Source organism: Aythya marila (assembly GCF_965140915.1).
Source record: "Aythya marila genome assembly, chromosome: 25".
In the NCBI taxonomy this organism is placed as follows: Eukaryota; Metazoa; Chordata; class Aves; order Anseriformes; family Anatidae; genus Aythya; species Aythya marila.
Genome location: NC_139066.1, coordinates 3,599,254 through 3,624,123, shown reverse-complemented (window position 1 = coordinate 3,624,123; position 24,870 = coordinate 3,599,254). Strand labels below are relative to the sequence as shown.

At 52.8% G+C, this 24,870-nt stretch overlaps 1 protein-coding gene across 6 annotated transcripts in view; it reads right to left on the bottom strand.

The window, feature by feature from the left end:
- The window catches only part of KANSL1 (KAT8 regulatory NSL complex subunit 1), a 90,230-nt gene that overhangs the window by 4,335 nt on the left and 61,025 nt on the right, over window positions 1-24,870 (bottom strand). For 4 of the 6 annotated variants that reach the window (XM_082778913.1, XM_082778912.1, XM_082778915.1 and 1 more), the window contains exons 3-12: window positions 23,571-23,712; window positions 19,089-19,193; window positions 13,993-14,108; window positions 12,371-12,563; window positions 9,696-9,861; window positions 5,633-5,818; window positions 5,077-5,238; window positions 4,596-4,747; window positions 1,285-1,403; window positions 257-314 (exon numbers count right to left, since the gene is read on the bottom strand). In XM_082778913.1, the coding sequence (XP_082635039.1) occupies window positions 257-314; window positions 1,285-1,403; window positions 4,596-4,747; window positions 5,077-5,238; window positions 5,633-5,818; window positions 9,696-9,861; window positions 12,371-12,563; window positions 13,993-14,108; window positions 19,089-19,193; window positions 23,571-23,712 (1,399 nt within the window). The remainder of the gene's footprint in view (window positions 1-256; window positions 315-1,284; window positions 1,404-4,595; window positions 4,748-5,076; window positions 5,239-5,632; window positions 5,819-9,695; window positions 9,862-12,370; window positions 12,564-13,992; window positions 14,109-19,088; window positions 19,194-23,570; window positions 23,713-24,870) is intronic. The other 2 variants (XM_082778916.1, XM_082778917.1) reach the window with 2 other exon arrangements.

The window sequence follows — 24,870 nt, the reverse complement described above, 5'->3', positions numbered from 1 at the left end:
CCTGACAGCAATCAGACCTCAAATTGAGCTGTGCCCAGCCAGCTAATCCAAGTTCTGCCCTATCACTCTGTTTCCAAAAAGAAACCGGCACCAGAATGGCTCCTGCAAAGCTAGTTGTGCCCTTCTGTTGCCAAAAAGGAAAAGATTGCACCTCTGCTGAGGTCCCTGTGTCTGTGCCCTTCCAGTACCCACCACCGACACCGTTAGCTGCCATCAACCCCGTCCCGAGCTAAGGGGGACATAAAGCAGCTCTCACCTCCTCGTTGTCTTCATCAGGGCTCGCCTTCAGAGCGCCGATATCCACTTCACGCCAGCTGCAACACACCAAGTCAGACCGTCAGACTGCAGTCAGGCACGGGCACGGCCGAGCACGTGCCCAGCACAACCCCCCCCCCACCTTCTGTGGGAGAAGAAACACAACCCTGGCACAGCGAGAAACACATCCGGGCTCAGCTTTAGCCACATTTATCTACCCAAATCCACCCCCCGTGGTACCAGACAACAGTTTCTCCATTTCCTGCGTTCGCCTGACCCATTCTGAGCAAGTTTTTCCATAGGAAGGGGGCGGTTTGTGCACACTGAGTGCCCACGCAGGAGATTTGTCCTTCCTCAGTGGGCTGAGCCATGGGCAACGCTGCTCCTGGCGCGCTCCTGCTGCAGCCCCTCCTTGCTGCCCCTGCCCAGCTCCTGGCGCTGCTCTGGCAGCGTGGCCGGAGCCTGCGGGGGCAGAGGAAGCAGAGCAGATGCTGCAGCGTTTCCTCCTCTTCCTCTGGCCCAGCAACAGGCTTCATTCAAGATCGTCTGAGCAAGGGCTGACAGCTCACCTCCTCGCACTCAGCTCGGGCACAGACTCCCAGTTCCCACGGCTGCCTCTGCTCCTGGCCACAGCCACCCTCGGCATCAGCCCCCCCAAGCCCAGGGGGCCTGGGCACACCCGGGTGCATGGGAAGCACCAGGAAGCACCCGGACCTTCAGCTCACTGCAATCAGGAGCTTTGTAGAGGGGCAGAAAACAACCAGAATGACTTTGGGTTGTTCGGGGAGACGTGAGCAGTGCAGGCGGCTTTCCTGCACCATGGATGCTGAGACAATGCAGTCCTACCTCAGCCCAAAGTCTGCCTCAGTGATATGAGCCAAAGTTTTCCAAATTTTCTCTTCCTCTCAAGGAGAAAGGAAGCCCCTTTCCTCACCAGCCACAGGAGCAAGCCCTAGGCTTAATTTGAGGCCTGAGAGCTGCGTGGTGAAAGCAGGCGGCCCCACCTCGAGCCGGGGCTGGGGCACGTACCTGGGTGTGAGGATCTCTTTGTACTGCAGCTTCTCCACGCGCGTTGTTGCAGCGACAGACATCGGGATGACGATGTTGTTAATATCGAAGGAGCTCTCCCCTCTCCTCCTCCTTGGCTGCTGGAACGAAAGGACAAGAACAACGTGAGAAAGGGCGGCAGGTTTTGCCGCGTTAAACCATTGACACAAAAAGGACGTGGCCTCACGGGACGTGGTCTCGTGCGACCGACAGACCCCAAAGCCAACAGCAATTTGTGTGGGAACAGAATTTGCCTACCGCCTGCTGGAAGCCCTCCTTCCCCATGGGCACAGGGCGACCAAAGCCCTTGGTTTGGAAGGCACGAACAAGGACAAGGCTGCGGTGGCCCCGCAGGCACTGCAGCGAGGTGAGCAGGGGCTGCTGAGCTCCTGCCACCATCTCCACCCTGCTGCCACCACGACATTGATCCGGCTGAAAAGCCAAGCCAGCAAAAGATGAAGCAAGGTCTCCTTTACTACGATCTTACTGCTTTAATACAATCCTATTCCCTCCTGCCTGTGCAAAGGGGGCGGTGAGACCACGGGGGCAGAGGGAAGGACCACGCGTCTGGACCACAGCCCCGTTCCTCGGGGCACTGCAGGGACCTGCCAGGAGATGCTGTGGCAAAGCAGGAATGGGAAGCAGCCAGACAGCAGCAGTTCATCTCGGGTTTTGACAGCTGTACCGAGAACCTAACAGCTTCCATCTGCATCGTACTTCTGACTGGAATAGCTTTTCCAAGACAGAAATAAGCTACACACTTAGCTATTTAAACCGGGCTGAACGCTGGGTGCCCTCCTACCATCTGTCTATCCCAAAACCTCCCCCAGACCTGTGACAGCAGCGCTGCCGGCACGGCGACACGAACCTTCCCCATCAGCTCGGGGTGCTGCCTCCCTGACGAAGACACCTGCACCTTACCTGCGCCCCCTCTGATCCCCGTGGCTTTTTGGACAGAACCACGTGGGAGCCCAAGCGCAAGGGATCCGCTGCGGGTGCTGGATGAGGATGTGAGCGGGTGGGCAGCTGCCATCGCCCCGGTTCAGGTTCCTCGCCCTGTTTTTCAGCACGTTCCTGGTGTTCGGGTGGTATTTGGGGGTGCTCTGAGCTGTGCGCACAGCCCCTGGGAGCCAAAGCCCAAAGCTGGGTGCACCCCAGCAGGCCGGGCAGGCTGTGCTGCACGGGGGCGCTCTGGTAGGGTCACAGCACACCCAGGTGGGGCGAGGACGTCCTTTTTTACATCTGTTCCCTGATCCGAGAAGAACAGCAGCCCTTCCCCATGCGGAATCCTATTACCAGATGCCTTTGTGTCCCCAAGCAGCAGTGTTCCTGTATTACGCTTGGAGCTCAACCCACACTCACTGACAGCACTTCGCTGAGCTGCCTCAATCAAATTTGTATCGGATTTGGTAAAACACAACAAGGAGCAGCATTTCTGAAGCAGAATCTGCTGGGGAACCACAGAAGAAAATGAAGACTGCGGGCAAGACTGCACAGCCCCGCTGCCCCGCAGAGAGTTAGGGTGCAGCACACTGCACCTCTCACGCACACACCTCTCCCTTCAATCCAGCTCATTCCACCTCCCCTAAGGAACAACTCTGGGAGCACTGATTTCATGCAAGGTTCTGCATGCTGGTAGTTACTGCAAAACCACTAAACCAGACCCAAACCCAGGCCTGCCTTACAGTAACTCATGCATACACCGATAGCTTCGGGCTTTTGGAAGAGCACAGGAGGCTTTCTGGGACTGGGAAGAGTTGCTGGACTTTAGTGATCAGCAGATTTGTTGGATTTGTCATCTGTTTTCAGAATCGACACTCCACTGAGATTGAATGGGGAAGCCTGTAAGTCAAAGCTGCAGCCTCAGCTTGTCTGCAGGCTGCAAGAGACAGACTTTATAAATCCTAATTTCAACACGAACAGGCACAGCCATGAATGCAAAAAAAACCACCCACCAACAACCATTTCTCCAAAACAAATATAGATTCTGCTTACCACATTTGTTTAATTCTCCAATCTATACTACAGAGTCAAAATCTGCCAGTGCTACGAACCGAGAAGAGTCTCGGCAAGGAAGGAAAGGAGTTTTAGGAACCAGCTGCCAGGATGCACCGTTAACGGCCTGCCCAGTCCGCTTGGGCAGTGAGGGGTGGCGCAGGGATACCCGGCAGGGCTTCCCCTCGCCCTTCAGTGGACATTTTTGAGGGCATCATTTCAGCTGTGAGGCTGTCAGCACCGCTCAGCAACCTCGCTTTTCAGAAGGGGTTTATGAAAAAGCAGCAAGAGAAGCGGAAAAGCAAGCCCAAGAGAAGCACACGAAGCAGAGAGAGATGGCATCCTGAGACACTACAGCTGCTGGGAAGAGCTGTCCCCTTCCCCACAACACCTAGAGCCTTCTAGCAAAAGCTACCATTGCTGGCTGGGTTCTTCGGCCACCCTGAGCTGGCATCATTGATGACACAGCTGATGACGCAACAGCAAACGTGTGTTGGGCAGGAACCCAGCTGGGAGCTGGCGGAGCTCGGAGCAAGGACCAGGGCACGCAGCGGACTCTGAGCCAGCAGGGACAGATGCCTCCCACCCGCCCCATGCCCAGCCTGGGCTGCAACACAGAAAGGGGCCAGGGGCTTCCCTGGGCCACCTTCAGAGCTCAGAGCAGGATGGAGCTGGGATCCTGCTCACTGATGGCTTTCAGGCACCGCTCCATGAAGGTCCCAAATTTTGTCATCCTTCTGGAAGGCTGAGCAGCTCTCAGAGGGCAATATGAGTTAAGCAACTGCTGAAGCCCGTGTCCAAGTGCAAGTTGAGGTCCCAGCCAGCACTGCTCTGCCCCAGCCCCATTTCCAACCCAGCACACACCGAACAGGCTGTGAAGGGGAAGACATCACAGTGGAAGCACTGCTGGAGCAGCAGCAACACGCTGCTGGTGCTCAGCTCTTCTACTCTTTTTTTCCTGGCATCCACAGACAACTTCAGAAAGCAAAATCCGGATGTGGAGCAAAGCCAGGGGACTACTGGGAACAGGAACATTTACCAGCAGCTACTGAACTAGCAGTGAACCTCTAATTGCAGCTGACTGGCTCTCTGCACAGCCAAAGTCAATCCAGAAACGCAGCAAACCCAAAGCCAGAGCAGGAAAAGGGCCGGCAATCCCACCATCAGCTGAAGCAGCGGGTCCAGCGAGGTAAGAGGAACACCGAGCCCTCGAGTCTAGGTGGAACAGCTCGAAGGCTGAGTCACGCCGTGGTGGAGAGGAGCTCAGAAGCCCCTCCAGCCGGGCAGCAGATACTTACGGCTGCGTTGGAGGTGCCCTGTGAGCTCGTGCTGGCAGGGGCAGAGCCTTCCGAGGAGGTGGACAGTTGCCGTGCGATAGGGCTGTGAGGGGCAGGGGTCGCAGCCGCCGACAAGTAGCTTGGGCCACCGACGTCTGCATGATGCTTCAACACTGCACGGGGAGGGAAGGAGAAAAGAGAGAGAGAGAGAGAGACGTTAGCCACAAAAGGCCGGGGGGCTGGGGGCAGAGAGAAGGACCGTCTGCACCAGAAATGGCCGGTGCTGAGGAGCACTGCAGGAAAGAGAAGCGTCTTCTGACCGCAGCTGCCAGCTCGCCAGGCCCTGCGGGATGAAGCAGTTAGAGCACACGAGGCGTCGCTGCGGTGGTGACAAGGCCCAGAAGCAGTGCGTTCCCCCCTTCTCCGAGGCCGAAGGGGGAGAGAGGCTGGGTATGCAGCAAAGCCCAAGCTCCCCCCGAGAGACCTGGCCGTGGGAGCCTACCTTCACTCCTCTCAGATGAGCAGTCTCGCAATCGCTTTTTGTCATAGGCAGGAGGCTGGACAAGCGAGCGCTCTGGCGCTCTCTCGGCCTTGGACACGGCCGTAAAATCGTCTAAAGCCGGCCTGTGTGCCTTGTCTGGTTGGATTTTTTGATGTGAGCGCTCTGAGGAGGGGAACAGAGAAAGAGCTATGAAACGCCAGTTTTCACCTCTCTTTCTGTCGGCACAGGAGGCTCGGGCAGGACGGAGCAGCTCCCTGAATCCAGCCAGGTCGGGCTCAGCGCCATCCCGGCCCCGGGCAGCCACGCTGAGCTGAGCGTTGGCGCTGCCCGTGCCGGGAGAGCTGCGTGAGCACAGCCTCGGGCTGGGCGAGGAGGGGTCCCTACGAGCCGAGACCACCTCAGCATCCTGCACACAATTCACCTTCAGCCCTGGCCTCATCCCCAAGGGCTCCGTTTGCAGGGCATCCTCCTCTCTCCTCCCAAACTGCACTGCTTTTGGGTACGAGACCGGGGCGGTGTTTGTGCACGCGGCGGGGACCAGGAGGGGGCCACTTACTGGCTGCAGTGAAGAAGGAGTTCACCAGCTTGTGGCGATCCTTGCGAATAGGGTCGGACAGGCTGCTGGTAGGCATGGGGGCTCTGTGCTTGAGCGAGAGCTTTTTGGGAGCTTTGATTTTCTCGTAGGGTTTGTTCTGCCACTGGGATTTCAACATGCTCTGGAAGTGCAGGCTCGTCGGCACGTCTGCAGGAGGACACGAAACACAAAACACGGCGCTCACGTTAGCCAAACGATGCCCCAGAAACACCACGACTGCCCCCCAGTCCCCAACAAACACAGCAGCTTTCGCTGCACGGCCCGGGTCTGCCTTCCTCGTGCTCACGGAGGACCTGCAACGTTAGGACCCAGCTCTTCCAACCTGCAGCTCTTGGAGAGAAGCACGTTATTGCAGCCTTCACAGCCCAAGTACATCCTGGCAGGGGAACGAGACCTTTGTCAGGAAAGCCACGTGTCTCCACCACTAGCAGGCACCTCGTGTGCCCACGTTTTGTTCTGCTATCTCAGATCTGACTTCCAAGAAGCCCAGTTATCTCAGCACATCAAATCTAGAGAGGTACAGGCTGGAAGAGAGAAATTCAGCTGAAATCCTCCATTTCAGGTCAGCCCCAAAGCCAACCGAGCGCTGTGTGAAGTTAATCTGCCTGATGGGGCATCTGAACCACCTAACGAAGGCTGCGCTACGCCAGGACACTCCGGAGGCTCCGGGTGAAGGCAGCTATGCCAGGGCTCTCCCCAGGCAGGGGCTGGGTCACTCAGCCACCCACGAGCACAGCAGGCTCCACTCCTCCTCAGCACACCCCCACGGCCCCCTCTTTGCCCCTAATCCTCTTCCCCAGCACCCCGAGCACCTGGCCCCACGTCATCCTGCCTGCTCACAGCCAGCACGTGCTGTGCAGCCGGCAGACGCTGCTTCTGCCCACATTTCTCAGGCTTCGTTTCACCCCGATCCCACGCACATGTGCGCCGCTGACCTTAGCTGAAGGATGGGAGCTGATGAGATTATTCAGTGCTGTGCTTGGGCGGATAGCCTGAGCCGTACGGTAGTCTACAAACACCACTAGGTGGACCAGGAGGCTCCCTCAGCCTCAGGAGTGCCACAAATAAACCTTCCTTTCACACCCAGAGCTTCAAACCCCCCATCTGATCACCAAACGCTGGTGCTGTGCATCCCTCTGCCGAGCCCCAGCTCTCTTCTGAGAGCCCAGGGGTCAAAATCCCAGCCTGGAAAAGCATTAAAACCTTGCAGGTTAACAAATTCACATCTCGGTAGTTCTCTTATCTTCTCCAACCACCCCTAAGATCTCTGTATATCAGCACGAGGTTTGGCATCCCACCCATCACTCTCCTTCCGAGCTGTCCTGACAGCTCAGTGCTGGCTCCGGCTGCTGAAACCAGGAGCGAGAAGCACGAAAATGAGCACGAGCAGTACAAACATCCCTCCCCTAGGTCTCACACGACATTTTCACAGGGATTTTGAAGCGACCTTGCTCAGAGATGAACCTTCCCAGGCCCCGCAGCAGGAATAAAGCTCCCAGCGAGGCCTGCAGAGGGGACACGGAGCTGCCCTGTGATTTGGGAACTCCATCTCGATAACCTCAGAGGGCAACCTGAAGGGATTGAAGCCCTGCCGATAGGCTCGATGGCTGATATTTGAACCCCTTCACGATTTCCCAATAGGTCCAGGGACTGGAAAGCCCCAGCAGAGCTGGGACAGGCAAACAGGACAGCGGGAGCTGGCAGAGCTCGGGCTGGAGCCCGCTGTTATTAATAGGGGGAACCTGACCCTCAGGAAAAAGCCAGGACAGCTGCGTTTAACAGGCTTTGACAGCTAAAGCTCTGGTTTGGCCCCATCTGTTTGGGAAAGAGAGGTGATCACGGTGCGACGGCAGCTCTTTGGCCACCACTGCTGTGTGCAGAGACACGTCCCGAAGAGAAGAGAGGGCTCAAACCCTCTGATTATGCAGCCAGAGAGGTTCAAGAGCAGGATGCTGCAGCCTCTGGGAAAATGGCCTCTTTGCCAACCTTTTGCTTTCTCCTGGAAATTCACTCCCTCCACAGCAGCTCACGAGTCTGCGGCAGGACGGGTCAGGTTGGGAGGGAGGAGAAAAAGGAAGGCAAACCGTGGCGAGCAGAAAAACGAGTAATGTGCTGTGTTTTTTTCTCTGCCCTGCAGCCAGCACTGGTTGCAGCGGAGCCCGCGCAGTGCTGGCGCCGCTCCTCCTGCAGCGCGCTGCAGCCTGCCCAAGGACCGGCAGATGGCAACCGCGCCGAGCCCGCGCACCGCGGCTCCCATCCTTCCCACCAAGGTTATTACATCATCTGAAAATTCCCAGCTAGAAATCAGCCGAAGCAGAGAGAAAAAAAAAAAAAAAGCAAAGGGAAGGGGAAAAAGCGCTCGCAGAGTGGGTTAAAAGGCACCGAGCCTCCCCACCCGCCTGCCCGCCAGGAGAATGAAAGGAGCTTTTTCCTCCTGCAGTGCTCCCGGAGGTTTTGCCCTTGGCAAACTGCACCGGAGAGCCCCGGCTGCTGGAGGAGCCCCAGGGACGGGGGCTCAAAGCGAAAGGCAGCACATGCTCCCGGCTCGTCGGACCGATTGCTCTCCGGGTGAGCCCCCAAAATCTGCAGGCGGGAGCGCCGGCAGCAAACGGCGCTGCCACTCGGCGGGGAGACAACTTCAGGCTGAGCGCTTCCCCTGCCTTGCTGTAATGCCTTGCTGGGAAGGTACCCCCAGCCCCAAAAAGCAACCCTAGCAAAACTCTACGAGGCACTAGGGAATAATCCAAGTGACTCCGTCCCCGGCTCCGGGAGGGAGGCAGAGGAGGTGCTTCTGTGCAGACCCTTTAAGCTTTAAACACCCTTGTTTTAAACACAAAGTTTTTAATCTTCTGCAGCCAGAAGAGATCTTTCATCATGTGAGCTGGCTGCGGCTGACCCTAATAAAATGGATGAGGCTCTGCTGGTGGCCGTGATGCAATGGTTTGTAACAGGGCTGCTCGCCGCCCCGCGGGGTGTCACATCCAGCACTCCAGGCAGAGGATTACCGGTGCTGCGCCGCAGGAGGTCAGCACATTCAATTCCTGTAGCATTCCTTAACACAGGGATGTTTCTTAGGGATGGGTGGGGTTTTAGTTTTTAAAAATAGCCCAAATTTGTTTTTTTAAGTCTGCTTTAAACACAGGGCTCCTGAAAGATGCCAGATTAATTGTTCCCAGACATGCCATGCATTTCCTACTGTTGCACAAAGTTTGCACAAAGCTGGAATTTAGCTCTGCGCACACCAGCCCCATGTCTTAACCCAGACCAAGCACTTCTCATCACCAGCAGCAGGAGCGTGCAGCTCCCTCCGTGCGGTGCCAGCGGTGTCTTATACCCCAAGCCTCTCCTAGCAAGCAAAGCAACTGCTGTTATGTTTAATTCCTGGCTCTCCTGATAGAAGTGCCAGTTTGCAGCCCTGTATTCTGGGATCAGAGGGAAAAGATGACAGGAGGACACCAATTTCCTGCAGGGCAGTTGTTTTTGGTCAAAGCAGCAGCTTGTTTTTAAGTCGGGAGCTTAGGAAGCAGAAGACCCTGGAAACTACAACTACCACAGCGCTGGGAGAAGTCCCTGCGCACCGAGTGTGAATGCCCCACAGCCAGGGGTGGTGAATTACTCCTCTTAACGATGACTAACCTTGAAACCAGAACGCAGGGAAATGAGCATCCTAATGGGAACATCCCTTCTTGTACCCTCTGACCCAGCTCAGCTCATTTACAATTCCATACAAGGTCAAAGAAGTTTTCTGTGACTTCAACCAATCCCCAAGTAATTTTACACAGATGAATAAATTCTGCAGAAGCCAATATTTCTCAACTGGTTTGTAATGACACCAGCCTGAGGGCCAGGTCCCAGTGTGGACTCGCAGGCTCCAGTAAGCGCTCTGCTCCTAAAACCACTTGCAGACGAAGGAGCTCGGTCTTAACAACAGTGCCCAGCAGCTCTGCAATTCCTCGGGGTGAAGCCCTGCACGTCCCACGTCTCCCATTTCGGGCCCCGGTTGTCCTGTGGGTGCCGTGCTTACCATCTGGGAATGATAGAACAGGATGGATGCAGGAGTCCAGCTGGGAGAGGCGCTCCAGCAGAGGGGCATCGTACTGGATTTCCAGAGTCGTCGAGCTCCGGGTGCCGCACAGAGCGCACGAGGGGTTCACGTCGCAGCTACATCGCACCAGGCTGTTACGGTGGACCTGGGAAGGGGACAGGGAATTCAGCAATTCAGAGGTCATGTTTCTGTTCACAAGTTCCCCTTTGACAGCTCATGAAAAAAGTCCTCAAGGCTCAGGTTTTTTGTAACAGCCTGCAGAAAACCCACCGGCTTAGCGCAGACTCGGATGGACCCTTTCACCTCATGTCAACAAACCTGAGAACTGCAACTCTCCTGCACAGCTGAACATCTAGTAGGTTTGACTAAAAGAGTTTATCTATGTTGAAGAACTCATTTAGAAAACCATGAGGCAGCACAATTTCATTGTCAGAGAGGAAAAACGCCTTTTTCTAGTTCAGACAAGTCAGAGAGCCATCGTTACGCCAAGAGCTGGCACCTACAGGGATGTCTGTACAGAGTGAAGAGTTTTTCCTCTTGTTTTTTAACCAGGACAGACTTCCAATTCAGATTTATAGACCTCAGACTTCCTTTACATGAAACCACCGTGGCACGGATGCACAACTGGATGTAAAACCCATACAGAGACAGTAACCAATGAGTCCCTGTCAGAATGTGAGGATGCTTCAAATTGGATCCTGTAAAAGCCCGGTCTGAGCCTAGCATTATTCAAATAATTTCCACTAATGACTTGAATGATGGGAGAGAGAATATCCTGAAGGCTCAGAAGGGCTGCGAGCACCTTGAAGGAAAGAGCTGCAATCCCAGGCACGGTTACAAATTAGAGAAGTGATCTCAAATAAATCAAACCCAACTCACTACGGGCAAAAGCACCAGGCAGGCACTGCAGCGACCCGTGACGAGGAAGAAGAGCCAAGTGAGCAGCAGCTCTGCCCAGAGGAGCTCGTGGTGGTTATGGATCAGAAAACGAGCATGAATCAGCAGTGTCGTACCATTACTGAGAATTAACACCCCACGGGGCTTTACAAACAGGATGGCTCTGCGAGTGAGGTAATCCTGCCTCTGCTCGGCGTTACTCATGGGCGAGCTGGAGGGCTGCGCCCAGTTCTGGGTGCACATTTCACGAAATGCATGCACCAAATGGAGGGAAACCAGAAGAAAAACAACAACAAAAAGACAAAAAGATCCAAGAGCCACGTCCTATGTGGAGGAACAGAGTGGCCTGGGTTTGTGTAGTGCACAGATGACAACATTAAGAATTACCACAATAATTTGCAAACTATCAGGAAAACTGCTGGAACGAGGCGTGGAGCTGACCAGTTTACGCCAGGACTTGGACTACTGGTAATATCTTTATTCAGTCCTGTTCCACAAGACCGATCCCGTTCCCAATCCATGCAGGCTACCGAGCCTCTCCCCTTTAAGCTTCTCTTTTCTACAAGCCATCTCCTCACTTGAAGAATATCTTCTCTTGAATATCTGGAAGAGCCCACACAAATCCTTTGCTACCTAGCACTTCTTCCACTCCCTGGAGTTGCTTTTCTGAACTAGCTCTGATTATCAAATGTAGTAGATGAATGCGGTCAAGAGCTAACTCAGAATTAACAGACCTTCCTTGAACAGCAAGTGCACAGTCAGCACTACCTATGGGATGGTAGATAGCTTGTCAGCTTCAAAACACTGAAAATCTCACAAGCAGTCACTGCAGAGGTCCACCAGAAATACCCCAGGTTAACTGGTTAATCTTTTGCTGTTTTAAGCTAACTCAGCTGGCCAAGAAACTGTTTTGCTCAGCAGAAGGATGCTTTTTGGGCTTTCTCTTTTAAACTCTAGCTCCTGCAGAGTGAAACCCCCTGAAACCTCGTGGTAATGAAGTTTGACTTGAAACACTGACTCAAAGGTAAGTGAATTTGAGCCATCTATGGTTCTGCAATCATAAGAGCACAAATGCACAGAAAAATGTCCTTATTCCCTCAATTTCTTACCATCTATCCTCCAACTGACAGTTTATGGCATTCCTAGGGGAGGTCAAAAATGAATGAAGCTTGGCCTTTCCTCACACAGGGTGCTCAGGGAATAAACTGTATTTCCACTGAACTGAATCCTGCATATGGGCAAGGGAGGACTATGCAGAGAAGAGTACAAAATTAAAAAAAAAAAAAAAAAGGAAAGGAACAGAATCACAACATTCAGTGATTTCCAAAGGTAAGTAGCAGAAGGGAGCAGGGTCACTTCTGCAGGCCTTTTGCAAGACATCCCCCGTACACCTGGGCAGACAGCTGCAGTTTTCCTCGAAGCAAGCAGCAGCAAGTTCTTGGTCTGTGTTAATTCCTGTGCTCAGGGTGAAGGTTTCCTGATACCTGACTTTCCAAAGGTTCACTTCACTGCTGAGGCTTTACCACATTAAACTACCCAGCCCGAAGTTTACCTTAGGCTGGTTGGTTTTAGAAAAGAAGGCCTCATGTCAGAATTCAGCATCTCCCCTCCACAGTGACAGCTAACAGAAGTCTCCATCAATTAAGAGCTTCTCCTCTTTGTGTAAATAAAAAGCAGTGGGCCAACACATCAGGAGCTTACCAGGACCCTGTTCTACATGCAGCAAAAGAGAAAAAGAAAAAAAGGACAGTACTAACCTTTTTGGAAAGGGGCATAATGCTGCTAGGTCGAACAAGCCGCCGCTTCTTACAGCTCAGTACTGGGCGAGTGCGAGCTGCTACACACGTTCCATCAGATGAAGAAACCATGTTCAGTCGTTGCTTTTTATGCAAGAGCTCCTCAGCTTCCTGGCCATCTCCCTGAGCGTGTTCTGCCAGGCCAGGCTGAAGACTGCCCAAGAAGAGAGGAGAGGAAGAAAGACGAGCGTTATTCATTCAGCCATCCCCCATGACCCAGCAGTACCAGACAGGGCCGAGATTCAGACCTTAGCAGGGTTAAAAGCACTGCAGTTTCACAAGGCAGTAGTTTTATTAAGCCAGCTCAAATTTCTGCTTTTGCTTTGGTCACTTTCCACATTCTCTCCCACCTCTCAACCTTTGACCAAAAAGCTTTGGAAGTTCTGAACAAAAAGCAGTTCTTAAAGCCAGGCATGGAACAAGCTCCCCAAAAGCCACTCTCGCCACAAACAGCTTTAATCCTAGAATTCACCCTGCCCCAGAATTACAGTTCAGGGTATCTTAAACCTAGAGGTCCTAGTGAGTTTAGGTGCTAGAGAGCGCAAGGCAGAGACCTTGCAATTTTCTAGTAAAAATAATAAGCATAGATGTAAACTTGATTCCGATGCGTACTCGGGAACTGTACCTCTAACAACTCTCTGCACCTTTCTGGTGTCACTGCTGTGCTGCTCCTCACCTTTCTGTTTCACACACAAAGGAGTTTCCTGTCCGCGTGCAGTAACCCTACCCTGCCGTGGCATCAATACACCACGCCATGCACGAAATACCAGAGCAGCTCCCCAGCTTTTCATGTGTATTTCACAAGTGCTTCATTTCTAAAAATGCAAAACATGAAAGCCCTGCAGTCTAATGCTCTGTAGTTCAAAGGCTACGGGCATATAAAGGGCCCTGTCGTAGCCTGCAGCGTTTCAGCTGTAGTGATGAGTTGGTCAATCAGTATTTCTGCGCTGGCTCACGCTGCAGCATCCTGCCCAAGGTACTAAGCAAGGGCAAAGGTGCTGGCAGCGCTTCTCTAGCCACTACAGAACTTAGGGTTCAACCCTGAAATCATCCTGTAGCACAGGAGAACTTCTGTCGCTTGTTTGCATTTATGCACTTAAAAGATTTTCTTAACAAAAACAACCTGGAGAAACAAAGGATTTAGAGAATCCCATTCCCAAGGAAATCAATGGGATTTGGGTTCCTCTGCATCTTCAGAAAAGCAGGCCAATGGTTTACAGATTTCTGCAAGCTAATTGCAAGCAGGCCTCGAGTATCTTTGAATCACCCTATTTGCAAGTGTATTAAAAATACCCATAAAGGAACAGTTTTGAACATGCTCATTGCACAGTTGCCTGCAGGGCTTGCTCATGTAAACACAGCTCAGTTCAATACCATTTTCAGAAAAACAATGCAGCATAAAACCTCAAGCAAGAGATCTCCTCCAACGCTGTTTCCGAGCACGATCTAGTACCAAACATTTTTTTTTTTCCAAAAAGAAACCATTCATACCATTACCCACCCAATTACTACCAACCAGCACGTTACAGGCTGCTTTGCAATCATAAAAATCAGACTCCATCCGTAACACACGGGCAGCTTACGTGTTAATAACTCCATTGACGGGTCTCGGTGCTCCACAGGGCTTGGCGGGATGGGATTCAGGAGTACTTGAAGCAGAAATCCCCAAGTTCTCCAGTGGCTGGGATCCAGAAACACTCTACAGAAGGATGAGAAAAAAAATGATAAATTAATGTTTAGAAATATTCTTAAGTAGCTACAGCTCTTATTGCTAGTTTCGAGCTGAGGTTTCTGCACTGTAGCTACGGGCTTCTGAGCAGGACTTCAAACCAGGGATTTAGGAGTCAGTGTGAACAGGAGACCAGGGCTGTAAGGACTCAGTGGGGAGCAGCTCTGGCAAGAGGATGGATCCACAACGGCGCTTTCCAGGTGAGAAGCAAAGGCTCCAAATTCCCCTCGGGCGACCGCTATAGAGCATGGAAGACTTGGGCTGAGGTTTTTCAGGAGATTTTAGCATTTTGTGTCGAGGTGCAGAGAAGTTCCTAACCACCTGCACAGCTCGCAGGCTGCTTCTCGCGTCGGACGGCGTGCTGCAAGCCACGGAGCTGCAAGTGCCTGCCTCAGCATTTTGGGGGAAAACGGGCAGCAAAGAGAGCGGACTCGGACAAGTCAATTTGCATTTTAACTCAATACCTGTGCCAGCACGGTCCAAAGAGCACTCTGCAAGATCTTTTAAATTAAAATGCACCCAGGCTGTGGTTTTGGGGTGTAAGCGGGCCAACTCTTTCAAAGTGCCGGATACACACAAAGCTGGAAACACCTCTGTGGAGAGGAAAGCAAGTACGGGCTAAGCTGAAGACCTCCTCTCCCTCCTGCCTTGGGTGTGAGAAGCAGACAAACCCTCTCAAGCTACAACGAGCTGCAGCTACTGCATGGCTCCAGCACGGAAATATCGAATATGGCAAAGCTCGTGCTGGCCTAAAAGTGGCAAAAGAGGGGGGGCTGTCGCTGTCACCTCCCTGCACACGCTGGCTTTGTGCCTCCTGCCGTAGCATCCCCGCTCTCCATCGGTGCCGGTGAGGCCTGGCACATCCTTGCCCTGCCACGAGGCTCCCCCAAACCCATCCTCGCAGCCCTGTCTTTTACTTTCAGCCACGCTCCTCCTCTTTCCTGGGGTTAACCCCGCTTTCTTCCCTTGTGCAGCACTTCCCAAACTCGCTGCCAATGTCTCTCTAGCTGGGCTTCCCCCTCTGTGCACCCAAGGGCGGTGGTGCATTTCAAGCACTAATAAAAAAGACAAAAGACAAAGGGCTGATTTATCTATCCGGGTGTCCAGGCAGCCACCCTGCCCATCCCATGCTCCTTCTCAGAAGCATTGGTACCGGCCTCGATTCAATAAACCTTCCCTGCAATCACTCCTCAACCCCTCCAACAACCCCCATCGGGTTACAGCGGCGCTGGGCCACGTGGAGCCCAGCAGAGACCTGGCTCAGCCGGGGCAGAGCCATTTCTGACGAGGCACAGAACTTCTGCCCGCTGCCTATTTGAGGAACTTGGCTGGCTTTTCTGCACTTCTGCTAAAAAAACACACACCACATTTCTCCTGTCCGGGCTGATGGGCTCGTCTGCTATTCGGTTGCCCCAGGCACGGGGCGGACGGGGCTGGGAGCTTTACGCAAGCTGAAGGCTGCACCCCGAGGAGGTGAAGCGAGGAGGTGAAGCGGGGCGAGAGCCGTTCCCCTCGGCTCGCAGAGCCTTGGCCAGCCCGTGCCATCACCCGACACCTCCGCCGGAGGCAGGGCCGGCGCGCGGGAGGGCGGGTGCACATGACTCATGAGCTCTTTTGAAACAGGGCTATTTATTTTCTCCTCCAGGAAGGGCCTTAAAGGAGGAAGCTCTTCTCCAGAGCGGTCTCTGGCTTGGTTATTTGAGATAGGAATACGGGGCGAGCCGCCTCCTGCAGAGGAGCTGCAAAGTGTCAGGGCAAAGTCCCTTTTATCAGTCACACCGCAGGCTCTCCCTATCGCACTGGACATGGGCGTTCCCTAACCGGGCTCTTGCACGACCAGCTCCAAGCACGGAGATCTCCAGCCTTCAGACTCTGTCCCCAGCTATCCCTGGCCGCACCTCCCCGTGCCGCGTGCTTCTGTAGGGCAGCCAGGCTGGGATCTTCGCAGCAGGACCACGGCGATGCTCCACACTGAGCTCTTCTCCAGGTTCTGGAGCTGGAAGTCCAGGTCCTGGGGATGCCTGGAGCTTTTAGGATGGTCAGATACAGCTTTATGCTGCTGCTGGCTGCATGTGAAACCAGGAGCCTGCAGAGCACCTCTCCCAGCAGCACAGGATCCACTCCATGAGCATGTGCTGGGAGGGGGGTAGCCATGACCCAGGACCAGAAATGTCCCTCGCATCCCCAAAAACACAAGTTCAGACCCTCACCCATTACTAGACACAGCCCCCAGGGCACGGCAAAGTCCTAGCAAGTCATCCATCAGTATCTTCTCTCATGTATTATTAAAATTTCAACTGCGTCCTCTTGCTAGCAAGTCCAGCAATGAACAGGTATCAACGCTGAGTTATTTCTTCAGGGCTTCACGTTATTCCCATCTTCAGGCAAAAATATTTAATGACCCTGGGCTTCCAGTTCTAAAGTGGAAGTTGGCAACGGACCTTTCCAAGCCTGCTCTGTAAAGCCTTTCCCTCACTGTTGCTATGATTAATTCCTCTAGGGATTATCAGCCACGTCCTACAGATCGAGCTGATGCCCAAGGACACACATCCTGGATTCAGGTTGGCCGAAGGAGGTCCCAGGGGTGGATGAGACCCAAAGGTGAAGAGCTGGGCATGAGATGGGAGGTATTCCCTCCCCTAACCCTGCACTGCAGACCTCTTCCGCTCTCCGAGCCTGAACAAAAGAAAAATCGAACTGTAAGCAGCCCGAGGAGTGCCAAAACGATAAGCAGCTCTCCAGCAGAGGCCTGAGCTACCCTTCCAGTGAGTGTCCTCATGCACCAGGAATGGTCTCTGGGCTAATCGCTGGCTCTGAGCAGATCAAGGCTGTGACTCAACACCCCACCCTTATGAGCAAGTCTCATTAGGCACAAACCCTCCTGCAGGAGGGCGTAAAAGCTGGGTGCCTGCAGGCAGCCTTTCTGCTGGCTGACGCCTCCAGCCCCGCTGGAGAAGCGGGCAGCCGGGTGCCACGCACACCCACCAGCAGCCACGTGTGCAGGGGGAGGAAGAGTCCATTTCAGGAGCAGGCATCCTCCGAGGAGCAAGGACGTCTGCAGAAGTTGCTGCAAGAAGGTGCCAGGCGTTAGCTACTACTGCTTTACTTCGTCGTAACTAAGCCTGCTTCACGCAGATGTTCTGCGCTGCTCTTGGTACCTGTTCCTCGTGTCACTGCTACCTCCAAGATCTGCAGGAGATCAGATCTCCGTAGTGCTACTGCTCCAGCAATAAAAATCCCTGTCTGAAGAGCTTCTGTCCCAGGGAAAGGGATGAGAAAGGGGACAAAGCAGGGACTGAGTGAATGGCAACAGTGAGGTGGCTGTGAGCACCAGAAGTGCTGCCTGAGCAAGCATTTTCTTTCCTCTGTACTAAATCTGTGGATGTTTTCTATTCTGTACACACAGAGATGTACATCTCTGGACATTTTCTATTCTATCCATATAGAGATGCTTAAGACAACCTGAAAAAGGGCAGCGTGGTGATTTTAAGTATACGGACAATGTCTTGAACCTGTAGGGACAAAGTCAGAAGGGACACAGTGCTTCCATCTACAGATTCCAGGTTGAAAATATACCCGTATCATTGGATAAACATCCTGATTTAGACAGATAAGAAAGAAAATTTTCTTATCATTGTTAAATTTGATTATTTGTCTCTGTTATCAGCCTATTTACAGGTCAGCTCCCAACCAGCAGCCAATCCAGCAGCGCAGGAGCCTGCTATTTCCGAGGAGAACCGGAGCACGCTGTCCCAGCCTTTGTTTATTATTCCCTGAGTGCTTTTTGGGTTAAAGCGTGGACGGGGTGGGGGGGGATGACAGACGGACATCACTGTTCAAAACCAGACGCTGCGTAATGCTTCTGCTTCAATCATGATCTGTGGCGGCCCTGCCATCGCCGCTCTGCAGCCTCCTGTTGCTCTTGCGGCGCGGCTCCGTTTCCATCTGAAGCGCCATCGGTCCTGAGCACAACCTGCTCGCTGCACCAATTACACCGCGGAGTTTTGGGGCTGAGCTAATCTGCTAATTAAAGCCTTAAATTCCAAACACACAGCTGAAAGGCAACGTTAAGCAAGGGGACATTTCATTACAGTCCCTTGTCAGAACCCCTCGCGGTGCGCTGTTAATCAAAAATTTCACAGCATTTCGTGCTATCGCTCACTATCAGAACAACCCCGACAAAGTCTCACCACTGACAGGAGGAAATAGTTGAAGTACAATTTTACGGTCGCTTTCCGTTAATTTTTTTCTCTCTATCAACCACATTGAATATTGGGCTGCGAAACCCAAGCACTCCCTCTGCAGTGAAGTTTTGCTTCTCCCCATCAGGACAGGGAAGCGGCAGCTCTGCAGCCTGGCAGCAGGAGCTGGAGCCAGGCAGGGACCACCCTTCTCCTCGTACTACACCACGACTTCAAAACCCTCCGTTTTAATACGCCGATGCGTCCCGCAGGATCAAAAGTAATCACAGCCAGAGCGAGCGGTACGATCAAGCCTTTACTCTGTGGCCTACATTTCTGCATTAAATAATAAATACCTGGCACTCCACATAGTTTCCAGTGCATCTCCCTGAAATCATTAGTTCCCTTTCTGAGGGGTAAAGCTCCGGCAGATTATTAATAGTCACATCTTCAGAAGCCTTTGCTAATTGTGCTGCTCTCAGTTTGAGGTACTGTTGCTAGAGGGAAAGGATTAGTTAGGATTTTTAAGCTTCATAACATGCTAATGGCATATTGCACAGGTACCCAAGGAACTCTGGGCTAAAAGGTGTTAAAATCGTATCGTTCATTAACCCCAAAATAACCCGGGAGGGGGCAGGACCAACAGCGGGGCCATGGCCACGTGAAGCCCTGCAGGGACTCCTGCAGAGCCCTGTGGTTTGAGCATCCCTCCCGGCTCCAGGATCACGGAGCACCAGGCCCCCAGCATCACCCTGCTGCTGGCACTCACCAGCCGCTCAGCCCCGGGCTCCAGCTTCCCCTCAGCGCTGACGGCACGGGACGCATCATCTACCGCAGGATCAGGGGGTGCTGCTTCACCGAGAACTATCAGCCCCTGAAAAAGAGGGAAGGGAACAGGAATTAACCACGGATCCTTCGGGTTCAGCAGGGAAACCGCACATCCTTCGTCCTCAAATAAAAACCCCATAACCTGAACCCACTGCAAAACGAGGCTTGCATCCCCCCATTTTCCAGACATGATGCCAAACCGAGTCCCCCGCTGGATTTTCCTGACATTGGAGCTGGACTTGGATGGGGAAGGATGGTGGCAGAGGACAGACCACACACCTCCAGCCCTTTGGGAGCAGACACTGAGCTCCCTTTTCGCCCTTCCCCTCCTCCTGCACGCTCGCTGGCTGCAGCGCAGAGCAGGAAGCGGCTGCTTTAACAGCACCGAGTGCAGCCGAGCAAACCATCTCGAGCGGGTGCCAGAAATCTGCAGTCAGACTCCTAACTCTGAGCAGATTTTTTCAAAGAAGTGATATTCACAAAATTCAATAAGGCAAGAACAACACTGATAAACGAGTCCCTGCCGTAAAGCTGGTGGGACCAAGCGCGGTGGCTCAGCGCTGTTTTATCAGCCGTCGCATGCGCTGTCCTGTTGGTGTTTCTCTCCAAGCGAAGCTCACTCCAGCACGACTGCTTGCTCACTCCATGGCACAAAGTAAAATAAAATCATTACTTTTATGCCTATTCCCAGCTATACCACACCAAAGCAGGCTAAAATGTGCGAGGGATGACAGCCAGAACCTAAAGGCCATGAATACGGCTGGGATAAGCCATGCCGGAGCAAGTTGGATGGAGAGGTCATTTGGGAACAACTTCAGAGTTTGCTCCGTGTGTCCCAGGGCAGTCAGCCTGAGAGCGGACCCGGACGCATTATCTGGAGAGGAAAGAGCCGCCAGGCATCCCTCAAAGTCCTCAAAACCAGATTTCACACGTAACAGTGTCACTGACCGAAGCCATGGCACATGGCCACTCAAATCTCTCGTAAGGTTGATCCTACACCTTGACACCATCTTCTGTACAACACGGCTGTGGCTTTCCAGAGAAGCAGTGGTAGCTCGTTGTTCAGGGATCACTTATTTAAAAATAGCTCATTCATAAACTAAATACAACTCTACATGGCCTCAGCAATCAGGAAGCAGCCAGCTTCTAGATAAACACGACGACAATTTTCTATAGTTTTCTGAGATCCCAGAAGGCTGTTTAGCAGATGAGAGAGGCTGGAAGCCTAAAATCAATTAAATGCTGCTGTGCTGTTCTTGTATTCCTGGAAAAATCCCTCTCGGAAGCACCCATCATGTTCTGCTGCCGCTTCTCGAACCATCCCCGGGCGTGCTGCAGAGGAGGTCGCTCGTCCCCGCGTGTCCAGTGTAGGAGACAAGGGACACAAAAAGGGGAGGAACCGGGACTAAATGCAAACTTGGCAGCGAGGGAACCGCTTCCCTTTGACGCTCCGGAAAGTGCTCGGGCTGTGTTTGCTCAGAGAGAGAATGAGATGGGGAAGCGTGCGCATCGGGAACAGGAACAGCCAGCGGGGACTTCTGCCTTCAGCTGAAGGCAAGAGGACGAAGCGAGGCGCCCGGTGGCTCAGGATAATCCAGGTGGATGTTGAGAGGCACGTCCCTGTGCTGGGGATCTGGCTGCACTCTCCTGCGCGATGCCTGCGGTGTGCACAGCTCTGCTCCCCATCCAGCCCATCCGCAGGCTGGACGGGCTCTCCGCTTTGAAGATATTTAATCTCCGTTATTTGCACCCATCTGAATAACAGACAGGAGTCAGAAGGGCAACATCACCCTTTCAACTCCCTTCCAGGCCAGGGAAAGCCACGGTGCTTGGCGAGTTATTCTGAGCTCATGCAACGCTTGCTTTTTACCAGCATCCTCCAAAATAAACAGGAATGATGAACTCCTTCGCACAGCTCTCGGACACAGGTTCAGCTGAGGCTGGCAGCTTCTGCCAAGGGACCAGGGGGAAGGAAGGGGCTGAACGCAGCAGGAGCCTTTGGAAGAGATGGGGAGTCCCCAGCGGTGTTGCTCATCGTGCTCTGAGCCCAACACCACCGCACCGATGTGTCCTGGCCATCGTATTCCAGCCAAGTCACCGCTACACAAAACTCCCCCAAGAGCCCTTCATCTTCATTTACCTCATCTACGGGGGAAACTCAGGAGAAAAGAGACACGGGAGAGGGAAATTGCTCTCCGTTCCTCCTCCAACAGCGAGCACTTGCCACCCACACGCAGGGAGGTGCGCAGACTCGATGGGGGGAACTGGCATCATCCTGCACCCCCTCTAAAAACAGCCCAAGGAAGCAGAGCAGTGAAAGGAGACAAAAACACCCCGTTACCTTCATGGACATCCAGTCCCTTCAATCAACCGCACGCAGGCTTCAAAACCAACACAAAATCGAAGCCTGACAGCCAGAAACTCAGCAGTTGACGCCGAGCTGTGCACACATGCCTCTGATTTCTTGTTTTCCTCCACATCTTGCCAGGCTCCGACCAAAGCGCTCCCAATGTGCTGAAAACACAATTAGAGCCCAGACGCCGGGCAGCGATGTACCCTCAAAGCCTAAGGTTGTTTTCCCCTGCCCTGTCCTTCCCTTCATTTGCTTTGACAAAGCAACGCGCCCTGCTTGCAAGGGTACGCCAGGATGGACATTTTAACGTACAAGTGCAATAAAACCAGAAAAGGAATAAAAATATAAAGGAATAGTGACTGTGAATGCCTCCAGAGCACCTTAACCTCCTTATGTTTTAGGCCAAAAAAAGCCAGAGTTATGTTATGCTGACCAAAAAAAAGACGGTGTCTCCAAATTCTTTAACTCCTGCCCTTGTACAGTTTGAAGTCAAGCCCATTCGAAGTCTCCTGCGTTATGTGTGTTTATTTCCTCGCCTTCTCTGCTTGCTGCAAGTTGATTTAGAAGTCTTTCTCCGAGCTCCTCGTTGACAAAACCCAAACACATTTGCCAAGGCATCCGTGAGCTCCATGACACCGACATGACAGCTGGGTGCAAGCGGTGACCTCCATGAATCCGTCAGAAGGACAGGGGCTGTGACTGCTGCTTTCCTGTGCAGCCACCCTCAGATCCCGAGTATCCCAACTCTTTTGCCACGGTAACTGGCAGGCTTCATCTTGAATTCACCCATCAGGTTACCGCAGTTGAGGAGTTTTTGTTTGAGCAAACGAAAAAAAAGGTGACAAGCTGTTTCCCAAACCCTCAGATGTACTTTTCAACTCTGACACAATGCTGTGATGTTCTCCTTTCAGACCCAGAGACTGCAGCCTTAGATGCAAACACATGGGATGCTTGTAGCCATTATGAGGCCACTTCACGAGTCTGACAAGTTGTCAGAACCTGGGGAAAACACCGCATCTTCTACTTCATGAGATGAGCTTCCCCATCTCCTTCCTTTATTAGCTCATAAATGTTTAGCCATTTTCTATTTGATACTTCAAAACCACCTTGCAAGATCTGCTTTATTAAGGCAGAAGGGATAAGGGTTCCTCTCCTCTCCCTGATGTATTTATTCCCTTTCAGCCAGCCGGGCTCCTCCACCTACTCATTTCCAGCCCTCCCTCACCCCATCAGCCTGTTCTTCTGCATAGCTGCATAAAAGACCACAGTCTTCCTCTCCTGCCCGTGCCTCTCTACCCCTCTGGAAGTCTCCCTCCCGGCCATCCCCATTCCACTGTAAATCTTGGGAAAAAGAGTTCACTGGACACTGAATTCCTGAGGATTTCTAAGTTGATGCAATCCCAAGATCCTTCTTGCACAAACTCCAGACATTCCTCCCTGCAAGGCCTGACATTTAGACGTGCACGCCTGGACAAGTCTCGATAACGATTCCTTCCTCATCCTTCTCCGCTCTCCCCCGTTCTCCTGCCATCTGAGAGCAAGTCTGAAAAAAAATAAATTCCTTCCACAAAGAAAGGTCAGCACCTACAGTTTTTTCTTTTTTTTTTTTTTGACTCAATTTTAAGCCTGTGCTCTGTGATAGCATCTGAAGCTAACTTCCTCCAGAGTCCCCTCCCTTCCCCAGCAAGCCTCTGGTCGAGCTGTTCCTTATCCCCGACTTCAGATACTCCCAAAGAGAAAGAAAGGTTAAACAAATCAAATAAAAAAACAAGCCTGGAGTGGTGGGCGAGTGCAACACGCGTGCAAAAGCAGTAGTTTTGTTTGGCACCCAAAGACTGGCTTCTAGGTGAGGGATTGCTCTCTTCTCGTTACCGTATTGAAGCAGGGAAAAGAATTGCACTCAGCCCATGCCAAATTGCATCACCATTAGTCAGCGCCGTGCAATGTGCTTTCTGAGATGCAGGGGGGAAAAACTGCATCACGCTCTGCACACACACTCCCCGCTGCAGCGGAAGGGAGAGAGCCATTAGGAGGCAGGGCAAAAACCCCACGTAGCCAAACAGTCCTCACCTTGTTGGCTCTAATCTGCTTGTAAATATCCGTTTGCTGCCGGATTCGGTATTCCAGGTCCGAGACGTGGGCTTGGAGCCAATTCCAGCGACTGACGATGGCTGCACGGTCTGCTGCCCATCTCCACTCTGCCCTTCGTCTCCTGCAAAAACAGACAGGGGAAGGGGGGATGATTTTGAGTGAGATTTTAATTACACAGCCCACGGAAAACCCGGCAGAACTGACAGCCAGATCAAAAGCTCCAAGCTGAATGGCACGACTGATACCATCTAGCCACCACCAATAATTATCGGCCCAACTGCAGGCGTGCTGGAAAAGCCATGCCTCCGCAGAGCGATATTAAACCAACTTTTGGTACCCAGTGATTGAAGTTCTGCCTATGCAAGCGTCAAGGTTTTACTCCACGCTTAGCTGAACCAGCAGCTCCAGTCCTACCTGGCCGCATCAGCCGGAGCCACTTCGCCGAGTCTCGAAGAAATAACACCCACCTGCCCGCCCTCCCTCAGCTTATCCCCTTTTCAAAGCACCTCTGGCATCCTTCACAGAATAGGCTCGAACACCAGCACAAACCACACGCCCACAATTAAGGCGCTGTGGCCACTCTCACAACGCATCATCGTTGGGTTTTCAGAGAGCATCTACTGTTCGGAGGCGAGCAGCAGAGCTGACAGCGCCCTGCACAAGCTGCTGCCCTGCACGGAGGTGTTGCAAAGGAAAGGGGGCAACGGCAAACTCGATTTCTGCCTCTGATGTCTCGACCGAGCAAAGAAAGCCAGGAAAAAAGAGCAGAAATTACCAAACGAGCTGCACCCCCCGATCTCACGGCTGCATGGGGGAACCCACATGCTTTGCAACCCTTGGCTGATTTCCCACCTTCTTTATCTCTGCTGCGACCACAAAATACAGTTCAGCAGGAGCATAAATACGCTTTTGCTAGCACGTGGACAACAGCGTCGCATTTTAGAGCCAACTGCTACAAAAACGCCCTGCTCCCTGCCACCGAGCTCCAGGCAGGAATAAACACAAAGAGGTAAGGGACACACAAATCCACGGCTCCGCTCTCCTACGTTAGAAGCTGTAACACCATGGGAATGGATCACAAGGATCCTGATTCCGGTGGGTAAATACTGAAACTACCCAGAAAGAAAGAAAAGCACAACATGATGCAGAAACAAGGCACACAGAAGCGCACGCACGAATCCAGTGTCGCTGCACAACGCCTTTGCCACATCTGGATGTCTGAGAATAAGGAATTAGTGACAAAATAATTCCCTCTTTCCCCCATCCCTTCCTCCTACAG